This window comes from Chlorocebus sabaeus, chromosome 27 (genome assembly GCF_047675955.1).
Source record: "Chlorocebus sabaeus isolate Y175 chromosome 27, mChlSab1.0.hap1, whole genome shotgun sequence".
NCBI lineage: Eukaryota > Metazoa > Chordata > Mammalia > Primates > Cercopithecidae > Chlorocebus > Chlorocebus sabaeus.
Genome location: NC_132930.1, coordinates 24,652,094 through 24,670,903, shown reverse-complemented (window position 1 = coordinate 24,670,903; position 18,810 = coordinate 24,652,094). Strand labels below are relative to the sequence as shown.

Sequence of the window (18,810 nt, the reverse complement as noted above, 5' to 3'; positions counted from 1 at the left end):
GAGCTGAGATAGCACCACTGCACTCCAGCCTGGGTGACAGAGTGCAATCTGAGAGGTGGAGGTTGCAGCGAGCTGAGATAGCACCACTGCACTCCAGCCTGGGTGACAGAGTGCAACCCTGTCCAATAAATAAATAAATAAATAAATAAATAAATAAATAATAAATATATGTATATACATATAATCTATATGAAATATATATATATAATCTCGGAGTCGAGTGCAGTGGCCTACATCTGTAATCCCAGGAAGCTGAGGCCAGAGGATTTCTTGAGCCCAGGAGTTCAAGGCTGCAGTGAGCTGTGATTGTGCCACTGCACTCCAACCTGAAAAAAAAAAAAAAGAAAAAAAGAAATATAATGAAATACAATCTCAAACTTACTATGAAGCTAGAAGGTAAGTCAAACTAGCAAAGTAATGATTGTTCGCTAATTTTCTGTAGAGTTTATTTTATCATTTAGTTGTCCCCACTTGAATATTTATAGAAGTATATGACTTACTAATATGAAGTTTATAATCATATTAATTTGATTTTTAAAGCATCTAGGCTGGGTGTGGTGGTTTATGCCTGTAATCCCAGCACTTTGTGAGGCCAAGGCGGGAGGATTGCTTGAGCCCAGGAGTTGGAGACCAGCCCGGGCAACATTGTGAGATGTCTGTCTCTATTTTTTAAAATACTCTATGAAAAGCAAAGCATGTAATTGGAGTTAAATTAATTTTTTCTGCTCTCTCTCCTCTCTTTGCTAAACAGCTTCATTGAGATACACTTCACATACCATATAATTCACTCACCTAAAGTGCAAATTCAGTGGTTTATAGTATATTCAGAGTTGTGCAGCCACCAACATAATCAACTTTGAAGACTTTTATCACTTCAAATGAAGTCCTATATCCTTTCACAGTTATCCCCACATACACACTGCCTGGCCCTAGACAGCCATTAGTCTTCTGTCTCTATAGATTTGCCTTTTCTGGACATTTTAGAATCCCACAATACAAGATCTTTCATGATTCGTTTCCTTCATTTAGCACGTTTTCAAGGTACATCCGTGTTATAGTGTGTTTCATACTTTATGTCTTTAAAAACTAATAGCATCCTATTTTCTAGATATATCACATTTTATTTCTTCATCAGTTGATGGACATTTACATTGCTTCTACTATGAATAATGGTGCCATGAACATTTATGTTTTTGTATGGACATGTTTTCGGTTCTCTTGAGTTAGGTGTACTCTTGGGTGTACTAAGAGTAGAATTGTTGGGTCATATAGTAACTCTATCGTTACCCTTTGGGGAACTGTTAGGTTGCTTTTTAAAATGGTTACATCATTTTACATTCCCACCATCAATGTATGAGGGTTTCAATTTTCCACATCCTTGTCAAGACTTGTCATTTTCTGTCTTTTTGCTTATTGCCACACTAGTGGGTGTGAAATGGTATCTCATTGTGGTTTTGATTTGCTTTTTCCACGATGGCTAATGATACTGAATATTTTCTCATGTGTTGAATAGTCATTTGCTTTGGAGAAATCTTTGGATAAATGGGTATTCAGATCTTTTGCCCATTTTTAATTGAATGATTTGTCTTTTTATTATCCAGTTTTTTTGGTTTTGTTTTTGAGATGGAGTCTCGCTCTGTCGCCCAGGCTGGAGTGCAGTGGCGCAATCTTGGTTCACTTCAAGCTCCGCCTGCCAGGTTCATGCCATTCTCCTGCCTCAGCCTCCTGAGTAGCTGGGACTGCAGGCATCCGCCACCACGCCTGGCTAATTTTTTGTATTTTTAGTAGAGATGGGGTTTCACCATGTTAGTCAGGATGGTCTTGATCTCCTGACCTTGTGATCTGCCTGCCTCAGCCTCCCAAAGTGCTGGGATTACAGGCATGAGCCACCGCACCCGGCCTATTATTCAGTTTTAAGAATTCTTTATATATTCTGGATACTAGACCCATTTCAGATATATTTGATTTACAAATATTTTCTCCCATTCTGTATTTTTTTTAAAACTTTCTTGATAGTGTCCTTTGAAGCACAAAAGTTTTAAATTTTGAGGTAGTCCAATTTATCTATTTTTTTCATTTGTTGCTTGGGTTTTTGTGTCGTAGCTAAGAAATCATTGCTAATCCAAGGTTATGAAGATTTACCCCTATACTTTCTTCTATGAGTTGTATAGTTTTTGTTTTTAGATTTAGGGCAGTGATCTAAGGTAATTTTTTAATATGTTGTGAAAAACAGGCCCAACTTCATTCTTTTGCATGTAGATATCCAGTTGTCCCAGCATCATTTGTTGCAAAGACTGTTCCTTTTCCTACTGAATTCTTTTGACACTCGTCAAAAATCAAATGACCTAAATGTGAGGGCTTATTTCTGGACTCTTAGTTCTATCCATTTGATCTGTAAGTCTATCCTTATCCACCACCACACATTCTTGCTTACTGTAGCTCTGTAGTAAGTTTGAAATGGGGGAAATGTCAGTCCTCCAACTCTGTTCTTCTTTTTCAAGATTGTTTGGCTATTCTGGGTTCCACAAAATTGTGGCTCTCCTTGTCAGTTTCTACAAAGTGACCAACTGGGATTTTGATAGTGATTGCATTGAATCTGTGGAATAATTTGGTGAGTGTTGCCATCTTAATAATAATATCTTTTGATCCATAAACATGGGATGTTTTTCCATTTATTTAGATCCTTTAAAATTTCTTTCAACAATGTTTTGTAGATTTCAGAGCATAAAGCTTACACTTCTTTTTAAAAATTTATTCCTAGCTGGGCGCGGTGGCTCACGCCTGTAATCCCAGCACTTTGGGAGGCCGAGGCGGGCAGATCACAAGGTCAGGAGATCGAGACCACGGTGAAACCCCGTCTCTACTAAAAATACAAAAAATGAGCTGGGCGCGGTGGCGGGCACCTGTAGTCCCAGCTACTCGGGAGGCTGAGGCAGGAGAATGGCGTTAACCCAGGAGGCGGAGCTTGCAGTGAGCCGAGATAGCGCCACTGCACTCCAGCTTGGGAGACAGAGTGAAACTCAGTCTCAAAAAAAAAAAAAAAAAAAAAAAAAAAAAAATATATATATATATATATATATATATTCCTACGTGCTTTATTTATTTAATTTGATACTCTGGATATTTGATACTCATGCTATTGGAAATGGGATTGTTTTCTTAGTTTCATTTTGAGATGGTTCATTGAAAATATATAGAATACAATTTTTTTATATTAATCTTGTCTTCTGCAACTTTGCTGAATATATGTATTAGTGGTACAGGTAATAATTTTTTAGTGGAGTTCTTAGAATTTTCTTTTCTTCTCTTTCTTTTTTTTTTTTATTTTTTGAGACTGAGTTTCACTCTTGTCACCCAGCCTGGAGGGCAATGGCATGATCTCAGCTCACTGCAACCTCTGCCTCCTGGGTTCAAGCGATTCACCTGCCTCAGCCTCCCAAGTAGCTGGGACTACAGGTGTGTGCCACTACCATGGGGTTTCACCATTTTGGCCAGGCTGGTCTCGAACTCCTGAGCTCAGGTGATCCACCCACCTCAGCCTCCCAAAGTGCTGGGATTACAGGTATGAGCCACTGTACCTGGGCGAGTTCTTAAAATTTTCTATGCATAAGATCATGTCATCATACAAGATTATGTCATCTGAAGATACACTTTTCTTTCTTTCTCTCCAATCTGATGTCTTTTACTTCATTATCTTGCCTAATTGTCCTGGCTAGAACCTTTAATACCATGTTGAATAGAATTGGTGAGAGTGGAAATCCTTATGATGTTGGCTGTGGGTTTCCTATGAATGACTTTTATCAGGTTGAGAAAGTTCCTTTCCATTTCTACTTTGTCGAGCGTTTGCCAGTATTTTATTGAGGATTTTGTGTCTATATTAAAAGAGGCACTGGTCTGTAGCTTTCTTACCATTTCTTTGGATAATTATTTTTAAAATAATAAATGTGTCAGAAAATTCAAATGGGTAAAAATTCGGTAGCACCTGTCTTGGTCACCCATTCTCAGCCACTCACTGTTATTTGTTTGTAAGATTTTTTAAAACTTAAGTATATCAACTATTTAAAATATATTTTAAAATAAATCTTGTTGCATTTCTCATCATTTTATACTTTTGTAAATCATTTTTGTAACTTTAAATAGTTTATTAAAATTATAATTTGATACTCTGGGTACTTCACATAAAATATTCTCTATCAGTTTATAATAATAAAAATAATTTAAATTGTTATAGTCAAAAAAATAAAGAACTCACTGACAATCATAAATCCCACTTCTAGGAGTATGACTTGTGTAAATCATACCCTCCGAGGCACATCTGTAAAAACAGGAATAAAATTACCTACCGTCAGCATTGTCCTGAGGACTAATTGAAATGATTGATGTCTGTGAGAGGGCTTGAGACAGTGCAGACTCATAGTTACTGTCACTTTGGAAATTATACATCACAGCATCCCTTCAACTGGAAAGCTGTTGCATGTTAGACGGGCATACAACCTTTTGAAAACCCTCTATTGCATAAAACTAAATACTTCTGTATATGATCTCTTTCTTTCTTTCTTTCTTTCTTTCTTTTTTTTTTTTTTTTTTTTGAGATGGAGTCTCGCTCTGTCGCCCAGGCTGGAGTGCAGTGGCCGGATCTCAGCTCACTGCAAGCTCCACCTCCCGGGTTCATGCCATTCTCCTGCCTCAGCCTCCCGAGTAGCTGGGACTACAGGCGCCCGCCACCTCGCCCGCCTAGTTTTTTGTATTTTTTAGTAGAGATGGGGTTTCACCGTGTTAGCCAGGATGGTTTCGATCTCCTGACCTCGTGATCCACCCGTCTCGGCCTCCCAAAGTGCTGGGATTACAGGCTTGAGCCACCGGGCCCGGCAATGATCTCTTTCTCAGAAGTTATTTTTCAGTACCTAAATTATCTTTTTTTCTTTTGCCTAGATTCTGCATTTCGTTGCTTATTTCGGAAAGTTGGAAAGTATCATGCAAATACAGATATAGCTATGCTAGTTAAAAATAAAATACTCAGTGTTTGCTGGTGAAGGAAAATATGATGCTACGTAGGTAAAACTGCTTGATGAAAATCAGATTTGCATTTCAGAAGAACATTTCTGGAGAACTTTAGGCTTGAGAAAAGCAGAAGCCAAATGCTTCTCCCAGACGACAGTTTATAACTCTTACTGAAGTCAAAAGTTATTCTGAGGGTAAAATCTAGGCCACGTGTTTGGAAAGCTGGAAGAAAAAAAAACACCATGCATCAATTTCTAAATTTTTCCAAAGTACTTAGATGAAAAATGATTTGTAGTTAAGATCTTAAGAAATGTTTTTATCCATTAGTGAAATATTAATAACACCTTAATATAATTTATTAACCATCCTTTTACAGGATGCTAATCATGACAGAATTTAGTCATGAAAATAATAATTTAAATAGCAAAAGCACAGGGTAATTATAGTTATAGTATTTATAAGAGTTATAGTATTTAACACGGAGTCGAACATTCCTTTAAATAGAGTTTCTCTAGGCCAGGCGCGGTGGCTTACGCTTGTAATCCTAGCACTTTGGGAGGCCGAGGCGGACAGATCATGAGGTCAGGAGATGGAGACCAACCTGGCTGACACGACGAAACCCCGTCTCTACTAAAAATACAAAAAATTAGCCGGAAATGGTGGCGGGCGCCTGTAGCCCCAGTAACTCGGGAGGCTGAGGCAGGAGAATGGCGTGAACCCGGGTAGCGGAGCTTGCAGTGAGCCGAGATCGCGCCACTGCACTCCAGCCTGGGCGACAGAGCAAGACTCCACCTCAAAAAAAAAAAAAAAAAAAAAAAAAAAAAAAAAAAAAAAAAAAAAAAAAAAATTTGGGTTTCTCTAATGCATTTTACAAATGAAATACATAATTATTAGATTGAGATAAAACTTTTCAGACAGACCTATTGTATAAAACAAAGTATGTACTCAATATTTATTAATAGCATGATTAGAAATAATCTTAGAAAATTTTTTCTTGCAGTAATTTCACAAGTTGCTTCTTTTAAATTCCCACATGTTGAGATAATGGCAATAACATTTTTAAAAACTAAAATAAAAAATATTAACCTAATTATAGCAGCAACTATTGAAAGAGACAATGTACAACTTTGCTTTTGATGTTCAAAGGGATTATCAGTTAGCTATCTTTCACAAAGCTACGTACTTAACAAGATGTGAATTGTTTGATATATTACTATTTGTCAATGCTTAAATAAACAGGTTCCAAAGTAGGTCTTCTTAGTCCTTAGTGTGGTCTGGACAAGAGTGCTAGCCACAAAGGTTATATCTACAAGTTGTTTCTTATCATTACACTATCTCTGACACCAAGCAATAGAGATGCAGAGTGAAACCTTTCCGGTAGGCTTTCTTTGAAAAAGCGATAAAGGCCATCTGTGTTCAAGGTTAATAGTAACACAGGCCAGAGAAGAAAATAAAGGGATCTTTTTTTCTGTTCTATTGATTTCCTATGTAACCACAGTCAAATTTTTAAAAAGAAATATGCCAACCAAAATTAAATACCATGATTGTATTTAGGATTCTTTCAATTTATTATCCCCATAATTATCTAATTTTTTTTTTTTTTTTTTTTTTTTGAGACAGAGTCTCGTGCTGTCACCCAGGCTGGAGTGCAGTGGCGTAATCATGGCTCACTCGCAGCCTTGGCCTCCTGGGCTTAGCCTCTTGAGTAGCTGGGACTATAGGTGCATGCCACTACTCCCGGCTAATTTTTGTATTTCTTTGTAGAGATGGGGTTGTCCTACGTTGCCCAGGCTGGTCTCAAACTCCTGGGCACAAGCGATCCTCCTGTCTTGGCCTCCCAAAGAGCTGGGATTACAGACATGAGCCACTGTGCCCTGTGATTATCTAATTTGATTCAGGCAACAAACCTCTAATGCAGGTATTATTAGTCCATCTGATAGACAAGAAAACTGAACATGGGTATGGGTTAAATAATTTCCTAAGAAATTTATTGAGTGCCTACTATGTACCTAGTTATTTTGTTATTATTAAGTAATACCTCAATTAATTATCAAAGCAACCCTATGCAATAGGTTTCATATTCCCCTTTCGCAGGTGAGGAAAAATAAACTTGCTCAAAGTTGGGCATTTGGTTAGTGGTGGAAGTACTAGTGGTGAAGCTAGTTCAATGTTCTTTCATTCATACCCCAGCTGCTTTTTAAAAACTATGATGTTTAACACTGGCTTAATACAGAACCCAAAACCACTGCAATATGTGATGCATGACAAACAGGGAAGGTTTAGGAAATAAAAATTTAAGTATATTCCCTTATAAACAGATAACTGGAATTTTATTATTCATATGGCCTTGTCATTTCTTGTGCAGGTAGTGTTAACTAGCTTTAACTTGTTCATGTTATAAAAAGAACAAAATCTATCAATCACACATGGAAACATTTTCTTCCAATTACATTAGCTACAAAAACTTCTGACAAATTATTAGATTTGTACACATTCTTTTCACCAAATGTGCATTTGATTCCATTCACGTTCCACATCACTAGCGTAAATGGCCTATTAATTTTCTTGCTTTACCTTCTTCAACTGCTGCACATATTAACAAGCTAAGCAAAACTTAACCCAGGTCTGCAAAAATCTCAAATTGTCAGGGCCAAAGAATCTTGTGAAAAATTAAACACAACTGGACAGAAAACGGTGAATATTTATTTTTGTTTCTCAAGTTCTCCTGAAGCCGTGATTCATTTTCAGTGTTCTATTTCTTTTAATCCTGGAGTTCGAGCTTATTTTCTGTATAGAATTGCAGAGTCTGATGGAATCCTTGGCACTCTTTCAATCTCCTGTACATTTTATTAACCTTGGTGAACACATGGTAGAAAATGATAGGGATAATGTTATGAATATAAGAGAATCATAAAGATGAACAAAAAAACATGAGTTAAACATTTGTAGAGTGAGCGGCTCCTAGTTTCTAACATAAGCTATCAGTAGGGCTATCTTAGGCACAGAGCACCTGCACAATCTGATAACAAGAAACCCTGCTTTGTATCCTCAGAGGCTCCTATCGGCTATCTACAGAGGGTTTCCCAAACATTTTGTACATGTGATCCTCTTGGAAATTAAATAACAATAATAATATTATCATTTCTGAGTGGGATATGAGAAAAAAATGAATTAACACCAATCAAGATAAAATCATGACTATATTTGCCTATTTTAACATTTTTCTTTTCTTTTTTTTTTGAGACAGAGAGTCTTGCTCTGTCACCCAGGTTGGAGTGCAATGCCATGATCTTGGCTCACTGTAACCTCTGCCTCCCGGGCTCAAGTGATTCTCCTGCCTCAGCCTCTTGAGTAGCTGGGATTACAGGCGCTGCCAATGCACCCAGTTAATTTTTGTATTTTTAGTAGAGACAAGGTTTCCCCATGTTGGCCAGGCTGGTCTCGAACTCCTGACCTCACGTGATCCACCTGCCTCAGGTTCCCAAAGTGCTGGGATTACAGGCGTGAGCCACGGTGCCCGACTGACATTGATTTTTGAAGTATGGCCATTTTGACATGCTTTGCAAGAATTTTGATGAGATGAATCCAAGTTATGGACTTGTTGAATAATGATAAAAACTAATACTACTATCATGATTGTGTTATAGCACTGTTCTATGTACTTAAAACAGTAATACTTTGAATTGTGATGATCCTATGAATTAGAAGCTACAATCTCCATTTTATAGGTGAAGAAACTGAGGCACTGACAAGTTAAAAAACTTATCTAAGATCACACAGCTAGCAATGTTGAAATGCATCCCTGTGGGGCCAGGGGCGGTGGCTCACACCTGTAATCCTAGCACTTTGGGAGGTTGAGGTGGGAGGATCACTTGAGGTCAGGAGTTGGAAACCAGCCTGGCCAACATGATGAATTCCTATCCCTACTAAAAATACAAAAAAATTAGCCAGGCATGGTGGCAGGCAGCTGTAATCCCAGCTACTTGGGAGGCTAAGGCAGGAGAATTGCTTGAACCCAGGAGGCGGAGGTTGCAGTGAGCCGAGATTGTGACACTGCACCCCAGCCTGGGTGACAGAGACAGACTCTGTCTCCAAAAAAAAAAAAAAAAAAAAGTGTCACTGTGTTTAAACCACCACAGCAAACTGTAATGTCCACCTCTCATGAGCCACTAGCTGCTTCACATGCCTTTGGATACACACCTAGGGGCTCCCAAACACATCCCTTTTACTATTTAAATATTTCTTTTATTGATTTTTTAAAAAGAAACTATGTGCCATCACTCCCTTTAGTGAGAAAGTGCCCGAGAAAGGTTATACTCAAGTTCTGTATCAAAGAATGATTCTCCCTGTGTGCGGTGACTCACACCTATAATCCTAGCATTTTGGGAGGCCAAGGTGGGAGGATCTCTTGAGCCCGTAAGTTCAAAGCTGCAATGAGCGTTGATTGCACTACTGCACTACAGCCTGAGCAACAGAGCAAGATCTTGTCTTTAAAAAAAAAAAAAAAAAATTATTAAAGCTCGGTTCATGGACAATTTGCATCAGAATCTCTGAGCACCCTGCTATAAATGCTTCAGTCCAGATTTACTCATTTAGCATCTTAGGGAGTGGGACTCAGGTCCTTAATTGATTTTGATGCCCACTGAGTTCTGAGGGCCACCGCTCTACCAGGCCCTTCTTATGACCCTGCTTAGAATGCCTTTCCCTATTCTATGTGCATCAACCCCCCACCTGGAGTCCCCCTGAATAGCAGATGCTCTTTCACACCTCAGAGCCTGAACATGCTGTTTCCTGTGCTTGTCATGCTTCCTCCTATTCTTGTCTTCTGAACTCCCACTGTAGTAAGTCAGCTCCCAAGTCATCTCTGCAAAGACTGGGCCCATGAGGCAAGAGTTAGGTCTTCCTTCATTGTACCCCTAAGCTGTTAAACTCTTTTATTTCTTTCCTATCATAGAATTCCACTGCAACTGGTCTGTGTATTCTTTTAGACAGGGAGTCCTTGGAGGTTGGGTTCTTTGTGTTGTCTGTTTTTGTAAAATACCAAGATGATGCCTGACCTGTGGTGGTAGGTACTCTAAACATGCTGTTTGAATGAACCATGAGGCAGTTCTGCTGTTTTAATTCTACCAAGATGATAGGTAACATACATAACTTTTTTTGTGTGTGTATGACAGGTGACAGGGTCTCTCTCTCTCTCTCTCCCAGGCTGGAGTGCAGTGGTGCAATCACAGCTCATTGCAGCCTCAACTTCAGGGGCTCAAGCAATCCTCCCACCTCAGCCTCCTGAGTAGCTGGGACTACAGGCATATGCCACCATGCCCAGCTAATTTTTGTATTTTTTGTTGAGACAGAGTCTTACTATATTGTCCAGGCTGGTCTTAAACTCCTGGGCTCAAGTGATCTGCCTGTCTTAGCCTCCCAAAGTGCTGGGATTACAAGCATGAGCCACCAAGCCGGAACCATAACTTCTTTTAGAAAATAATTCTAGGCCTGGTGCGGTGGCTCATACCTGTAATCCTAGCACTTTGGGAGGGCGAGGCAGGCGGATCACCTGAGGTCGGGAGTTTGAGATCAGCCTGACCAAAAGGGGGAAACCTCGTCTCTACTAAAAATACACACACACACACAAAATTAACAGAGCATGGTGGCATGTACCTGTAATCCCAGCTACTCGGGAGGCCGAGGTAGAAGAATCGCTTGAACCTGGGAGGCGGAGGTTGTAGTGAGCCAAGATTGCGCCAATGCACTCCAGCCTGGGCAACAAGAGTAAAACTTCGTCCCAATAAATAAATAAATAAATAAATAAAAATAATTCTACTAAAGTAGAAGAAAGCAAACCATTTTATTTGGTAACGTTTTGTCTTCTGGCACAATTATTCCATTTCTTTCTTTTCCCGCCTTTTTATGTTTTATATTTATAGGAAATATATGCACATGGTACAAAATTCAAAGGATCCAAGATAGTAGACTGTGAGGAAAGCCACTCTCTCACCTACATCATCCAACTGTAGAGTCCCTTATAGGAAGGCAGTCATTCTTACAATTTCTAGTGTGTCCTTCCAGAGACATTTTAGACACATATAGGCAAATAAGTCTCTCTCTCTCTCTCTCTCTCTCTCTCTCTCACTATTTTGCAGTGTTTTAAACTTTGTGATCTTTCTGCAAAAGTACATAAAAAGCAGCCTCTGCTTATTAATACACTCTTTCATTCTATGACTATATAATTTAAAAAAAGACATCTCTTGATGTTTGTTATCAGTATTTTTTTTTCACCATCAATGATGTTGCAAAATATAGGTAATTTTACATGTGTGGACATATTCATAGGATACACTTCTAGAAATGGAATTGTAGGATGAACAAGTAGTGACAAATTTTGCCACGTGGTTTCCAATATGCTTTGGATCTGTCTCCACCCAAATCTTAGGTCCAATTGTAACCCCCAATGTTGGAGGTGGGGCCTGGTGGGAGGTGATGGGATCGTGGGGGTGGATTTTCTTCTTGGTGATGTTTTCCAGATAGTGAGTGAGTTCTCGTGAGATCTGGTCATTTAAAAGTATGTGGCACCTCCCCTCCCCGCCTTGGTCCTGCTCCTCCCATCTAAGTCACCTGCTCCTGCTTTGCTGTCTGCCAAGAGTAAAAGCTCCCTGAAGCCTCCCCAGAAGCAGATGCTGTCATACTTCCTGTACAGCCTGCGGAACCGTGAGCCAATGAAACCTCTTTTCTTTATTACCCAGTCTTAGGTATCTCTTTTTTTTTTCTCCAGACGGAGTCTCACTCTGTTGCCCAGGCTGGAGTGCAGTGGCGTGGTCTTGGCTCAATGCAAGCTCCGCCTCCCGGGTTCACACCATTCTCCTGCCTCAGCCTCCCAAGTATCTGGGACCACAGGCGCCCACTACCATGCCCGGCTAATTTTTTGTATTTTTAGTAGAGATGGGGTTTCACCGTGTTAGTCAGGATGGTCTTGATCTCCTGATCTCATGATCTGCCCACCTCGGCCTCCCAAAGTGCTGGGATTACAGGCGTGAGCCACCACACCCGGCAGGTATCTCTTTACAGCAGTGCAAGAACAGACTAATATAGTTTCCACAGATATTACATCCATTTTCACTCCCACTAGCAACTCATGAAGATATCTATTTATGCCAGGAGCAGTGGCTCACACCTGTAATCCCAGCACTTTGGGAGGTCGAGGAGGGCAGATCACAAGGTCAGGAGTTCAAGACCATGCTGGTCAACATGGTGAAACCCCATCTCTACTAAAAATACAAAAATTAGCCGGGTGTGGTGGCGGATGCCTGTAATCCCAGCTGTTCAGGAGGCTGAGGCAGGAGAACTGCTTGAACCCGGGAGGGGGAGGTTGCAGAGTGCTGAGATCACACCACTGCACTCCAGCCTGGGTGACAGAGCAAGACTCTGTCTCAAAAAAAAAAAAATATATATATATTATATATATATATATTTATATATATATATATATAATATATATATATATATCAGGGGAACCCGCCCCCAGTATTTCAACACAGGTTCTTTCTATTTTCCCTAAGTGTTGGCCAATCTGAGAAATAAAGAGAAAGAGTACAAAGACAGGAGTTTTACAGCTGGGCTGCTGGGGGTGACATCACATATTGGTAGGTCCGTGATACCCCACCTGAGCCGCAAAACCAGCAAGTTTTTATTAAGGATTTCAAAAGGGGAGGGGGTGTATGAAAAGGGAGTAGATCACAAAGATCACATGCTTCAAAGGGCAAAAAGGAGAACAAAGATCACATGCTTCTGAGGAAACAGGACAAGGACAAAAGCAAAGATCACAAGGTAAAGGGCAAAATTACAATTACTGATGAGAGTCTATGCTCAGCTGTGCACATATTGTCTATTTAAGACAAACATCTTAAACAACAGAAAACAGGATTCAAGAGCAGAGAACTGGTGGGACCTCAAATTTACCAAGGCTAGATTTTTTCCCCCATCCTAATAAGCCTGAGGTACCGCAGGAGACCAGGGAGTATTTCAGTCTTTATTTCAACCGCATAAGACAGACATTCCCAGAGTGGCCGTTTATAGACCTCCCCCGAGGAATGCAATTCTTTTCCCAGAGTATTAATTATCAATATTTCTTGCTAGGAAAAGAATTTAGCAACAGCTCTCCTACTTGCACGTCCATTTATAGGCTCTCTGCAAGAAGAAAAATATGGCTGTTTTTGCCCGACCCCACAGGCAGTCAGACCTTATAGTTGTCTTCCCTAAATGGCTAAAAATCACTAAAATCGCTGTTATTCTGTTTTTTTTCAAGGTGCACTGATTTCACATTTTTCAAACACATGTTTTACAATCAATTTGTGCAATAGTGGTCCTGAGGTGATGTACATCCTCATGAAGATAATAGGATTAAGAGATTAAAGTAAGACAGGCATAAGAAATTACAACAGTATTATTAGGGAAGTGATTAAATGTCCATGAAATCTTCAAAATTTATGTTCCTCTGCTGCAGCTCCAGCTGCTCCCTCTTTTTGGGCTCCCTGACTTCCCGCTATATATATATATATGTATATGCATGCACACACACACACATATGGCTGGCTAATGGTGTTTTCATTGTTGTTTTTCTCTGAAGTTCTAAAATGGAGAATAAAGGAAACTCTTAAAGTTAGGTGCAGCCTCACCTACTGGTCCAACCCGGAAGTTTTTTTTGTTTTGTTTTGTTTTCCAAAAAACCAACACAGGTGGTTGCTCCATAGGCCTTTTTCTCCTCCCTAGGCAGGCTGGTACTGGGGTACTCATTGCTAGTCTAGTCCCAATATTGTTTTGAACCATAGGAGGCTTAGTCTTCAGAATCATTTTTACTCTGCCCTAAAGTGGAAGACACATCATTCATTCTACAAATACCATGCACCAGGCATTGTTCCAGAAACTAAAGCTTGAATAATGAACTAAATAGACGAAAGTCCTTAACCTCATTAAGATTACATTACGATGGAAGGAGGCAGATAGTAAAGACAACACACAAGTATGATAAATGTTATATATGTTAGTTAATGATAGGTGCCATGGACAAAATCAAGCAGGGATAAGGAGTATGGGGGTCCCTCTTGGGAAGGGTGTCAGGGAAGGCCTCCCTGAGGAGGTGACATCAGGCAAAGACAAGAAAGGGGTGAGGGAATAAGCTACATGCGGGAAGAGCATTCCAGGTAGTGGAAACAGCAAAGGTTTGGAGCTGAGAGTGTGCCTGGGGCATTCCAGGAACAGGAAGGAAGGCAGCCGGTGAGAGCCCACGGAGTGAGGGGTAGAGGAGGAGGTGAAGGCAGAGACGTCAGGGAGGTTTGGCAGTAGGCAACATTGTCTAGGTCCTCATAGTGAAATGGGAAAGTCATGGAGGAGTTCCAGAGGACTACTGAGAATGCTCTATTAGCACAGACTGAGGGAAGGCAAGAATGGAAGAAGGGAGGACCAGTTAGGGAACTTCCTTAACCCAGGTGGGAAATAAGATGGGTTAGACTAGTCCAGTAGCCAAAGAGGTGTGACAGCATTTGTGACTGTGAGTAATATTCTGAAGGTGGAGCCAGCAAGATTTTCCGTCCAATCGTATCTTGGGCGTGAGTGAGAAAGGAGGCAAGGACTCCAAGGTTCTTGACATTGGTGGAAGAATGGAGTTGTCCTTTCCTGAGATGGGGGAGGGATGCAGATGGAGCATGTTTTAGGGCAAAAACGGGGAGCTGTAATTACACTTGCGGTTACCATGGCTTCCCAAGGTCGCTGGGGCTCTCAGAAGGTCATGATTCCAAATTAGATCAGTGGTCTGGACTAGGCCATGACTGAAATACCTTCTTGGGATGCCAGCTCCAAGGAATATGTGCACCAAAGGCTTTCTCCTCCTCCTGAGCTATCCTGTTCCAAACCAGACTTGCACTGAGATATTGCACTAAATGCTTTTAAATCTGTTTTCTGCATGAATATATAATCAAAAGAATAGGCAAACACACACACACACACCCCTAAAACCTTGAAAACAACTTAAAAAGCTGGGTTTCCTCCTACTAGAGAACTCACTGTTCTCCAAATACCAAAATTCCATTCAACTCTACATTTGCGGGGCTGTGACATCAGCAGGAAGACACTGGTTCCTAGATAATGCCGGGCTAAGGCTAGTACAGAAACCACATCAGGGCCAATCTGAAATGTGGCTGATTGAAGAATGTAATCAGGAACTCACTGGATAAATGATCCAAAAGGAAGGGATGCATTTAAAACAGCAGTTACTATAGCACCTGCCGCAGCAATACGTAAAATGGGATATTGCAACAAAAATACGGAAAGGTGAAGGAAAGCAAAAAAGCCATATTAGTGGGAGGAAAAAACAGAACAGAAACTGATTTGTTAGATTACTTCAAAAGGTTAAGAAGAGACCGAGAAGAAATTTTAAGAATCGTGTCCTTAAACGGGAGCAAGAATCTATACAAGGCAACAATGCAAGAGCGCAGAGCTGTTTGTTTATTTTTCTACCCAGCTCACAGGGCCAGCGGGTAGATTAGAAAGAAAACAACTAATTGCTAAAGTAGAGTAGCTAAGGAATCAGAACTTGTTTCAAAATAAGCGAAGTGGTGGCCAGACTAGGTGACTCAAGGCATGACTCAAACCCGACTCTGGGGGCTGTCTCTCAGCTCCCGGAGGCGGGGGGCGCGGCGTCTAACACATTTTAGGAAAGTACCAGGCTTGTGGAGGGCGACAGGAAACTTCCCCGGGAGATCGGCCTGGGGCTCCTCCTGCCCTAGAGCCTGACCTCTCACTCTTCGCACTGGGAGCGACTTCCAACCTCCTGGCTTCCCCTTCTTCCCTTCGAGGCTCCCCACCCCTCGTCTTCCACCCAGCGTCACAGGGCGTGAGCGTGTGTGCGAGACGTCGCGTCTCCTTCCCCACCGCCCCCCCGCCCCGTGCTCCCCGCCACGCGCCTTCCCGCCCCGCCTCCGCGGCGAGCCGCTCCCTTCCCACCCCGCCCGCGCCCGCCGCCCGCCGCCCGCCGCCCGCCGCCCGCCTCCCGGGCACGCGCGGCACGAACGGCGCCCGGACCTGCTCTAAACAAACACCTGTCCTCCCTTGGCTCCGCGAGATTTGGGGCGAAAGCCTAGGCAACAGGGGGCACGTTCTCGCGAGGTTTAGGAAATTTCCCACGGCCGTGTTGTGTCTGAGCCGAGTAGTGGAAGGCTGTGGGAAGGAGGTGTAGCGTGAGACGCGACTGCCCGCATTGGGTGCATGCGCAGTGCCGCTCGCGCGGGCCGCGCCAATCCTGCAGCGCCTACAGCAGGTTTCGGGCGGCGAATTCCAGTTCTCCGGGTTTTGGGGCTCCCTGCGGGAGGCAGTGCTGGATTGGGAATCTCTAGGAAAGGAAAGGGCAAAGGAGGGGAAAAATGGGGGGCTGCAGGTAGGAGGAGGGGGCGCGGTTCGGGCTCTGCACCTTGCTGTTCAATGCCCGGCGGGGCCAGGTTCGCCCGGGGGCTTCCGGGATCAGGCCGCCTGAAGCGCGATTCGGGCAGCCGGCAGCGTCTTCGGCTGTGCCAGGCCCTCGGGTGGCCCGATTCCCTGTGCAGTAGTGGCCTCAACACACACCTGGGCTCACACACGGTGGCGGCTGCGATGGGGTCTTAGAGAGGCCATGTGGCACGCGAGCTGCAAGAGCTTTGATCAGGGCCTCTGGCCCGACTCGGAGGTGGGAGAATGTGGCTCTCAATTCCAAGGCAGTTTTCCCTTCTGGAGAGAACTACTCCGCGCCCTGGCGTGTGTCTGCGAGGTGGCCATTAGGGGTGTCTTTGCCAGAGGCCTTGACTTGACCTCATTTCACACCTAAGGAGAACGCTAAGCCGAGAGAGCTCAACTGCAAAAGTTTTCCGTTTGCGGAGCTCTGGAAGGGCCTCCTCATTAGCATGGGGGTGTAATGAATGAAGACAGTTCCCGACGTGTCACTTGCCCGAACCCCAGGCACCTCTGACGCTCCTGCACCTAACGCCGAAATTGGCATAAAGGAGGCGCCCAAGGAACTTTTGAATGAATGAAAGGAGCTGGGAACCCAGAGTGAGCGGGAAGCCGCTTGGAAAACACCCATTGAGGAGGTGTTTCATCTAGGCCTGTGAAACGCGGCCCATTTTCCCAGGACCCCTCCTCCCTTCTCCTCGGCCCCGCCTCCTGACCCCTCCATTCCCCGTCCCCGTAGTAATCCCCTCCGGTTTTCCTCAGTCTCCACGTACGTCCCTCAAGGCGCGTCCCAAAACCTGGATAACCGGAGCGCTCCCCATGGACCACACGGAGGGCTCGCCCGCGGAGGAGCCGCCTGCGCATGCTCCATCGCTTGGGTAGGTTTCCAAGGGAGGCAGCGAGCAGGATCCCCTACTCTGCGGGCGGCGTGAGGCGTCTGGCTCTTCGCGGCGGCGGCGAGGGGAAAGGGAGCGCGGGGGCTGGGTGGAATCGAGGAGTGAGGAAAAAGGGAAGGGGCGGGGGAGAGGGACCAGGGAAGGCGTTGGGGGGAATCTCGCGAGGGTTGGAGTTTTGGCGAGAGTTTGTGGAAGATGGCGCCTGTTGTGACAGGGTAAGTCTGAGGGAATCGGAGCGCTGGGAACCGGGAAAGTTGCGGGCGTCTGGCAGCCCGCGGCGGGCGGCGGATTCGGGGGCCGCAGCGCGCTTGGCGTCCGGGGGCCCGCGGGGGCGGCGTCGCGTGCGCCGAGCGAGACGGCGGCTGCGGCGTGTGACCGTGCGCTGCCTCTGCGCTGCCGTGGCTCGGGCTTCGGCGCGTGAGGGCGGGAGGCGGCGGCGAGGCCGGCGGGTGCGGGCGTGAGTGCGGCCGGGCGCGCGGGGCCCTCGGGCGCCGTGCCTCCCGCGCGCCTCCAGCGGGCCCTGCCTGGGGGCCCGGTGCAGCTTTGTTCCTCGCGGCCGTTGTCGCCGCCTCGCCCCGCTAGTGTCCCCGGCCCCGGGCGCTTTGTCTTTCCCCGCTGCCCCCCGCGACTCTCTACCCCCGGCCCTTTGTTTCGCCGCCTTGGGCGCTTTGTCCGACCCGTGGCGCCCCGCATCCTTTTTCCATCTCCTCCCCTCCGCTGTCCTTCCTCCCGTGCCCCTTTGTTGTGCCCCACTCTCGTCGGTAGCCCAGTGACCTGCCACAGCCCGGGCACCAGATTCCTGCCTTAATTGTTCTTCCATTGTCTTTTTCCTGTGGGTCCTCTCTCACCTTTCTCTATGGTCCTGGATCCCCCCAAAGGCGTTGTCTCCCCCATCCACGGGCTTATTCTCTCGGCACCCCCTTCCTCTCCCGTCATCGGTTGATTTATCCACTACCCCCGGTGTACGTCTGCTGAACTGTCTCAGCCCCGGGGACTCCATCTGCTGCTTCTAAGTGCACACAGACACTACGGTTTGTTGTTGTTTTGTGGGTCTGAAAGATGCATGGGATACTTAGTTTCCTCCTCCGCACCCCTTTTTCTCGGGATTTCTTGCACCCCCCGCCCCCCCATCGCCACCCCTTTCTTTCGGGATTAAAGCGTCTCCAATTTTCATCGCCGTCTCTTTAGTGCCGTGGGTTGTTTTGCTTGGAAACAGTAGCCCTGGAAAAAGGTCTGGTCTCTTGGTGGTTCTTGCGTTCCCCGGCCCCCTGCCCCCGCCCCCCTCCTGGTTCCTGACGGCCTAGGCCAAGGGCAGCTGTCTGTCGAAGCTTTGCATCTAGGTTGCCTGAGGATGATTGGAGGGTATCGTAGGACGGTTAGAAGGAGGCTCAAGATATATATATGTGTTTTTCTGTTAGTGTTTGAGAATAGTTTCAGATATCCACAA

General features: G+C 44.2%; 1 protein-coding gene and 1 long non-coding RNA gene across 6 annotated transcripts in view; one reads left to right on the top strand and one right to left on the bottom strand.

The window, feature by feature from the left end:
• The window catches only part of RBPJ (recombination signal binding protein for immunoglobulin kappa J region), a 268,269-nt gene that overhangs the window by 138,159 nt on the left and 111,300 nt on the right, over positions 1-18,810 (top strand). For 2 of the 5 annotated variants that reach the window (XM_008017713.3, XM_038008640.2), the window contains exon 1: positions 17,230-17,345. The exons of 1 other annotated variant lie outside the window; for it this stretch is intronic. In XM_008017713.3, the coding sequence (XP_008015904.1) occupies positions 17,287-17,345 (59 nt within the window). In that variant the 5' untranslated portion in view covers positions 17,230-17,286. Of the gene's footprint in view, positions 1-17,229; positions 17,346-17,473; positions 17,579-18,810 lie in introns of those variants that run through there. 2 more of the 5 variants (XM_008017710.3, XM_008017709.3) reach the window with 2 other exon arrangements.
• LOC140710560 (uncharacterized) lies at positions 7,526-17,062 on the bottom strand. The gene is made up of 3 exons (XR_012091627.1): positions 16,069-17,062; positions 10,657-10,754; positions 7,526-7,855 (listed from the first exon to the last, which is right to left on the bottom strand). It is a non-coding gene; the product is annotated as an uncharacterized lncRNA (long non-coding RNA).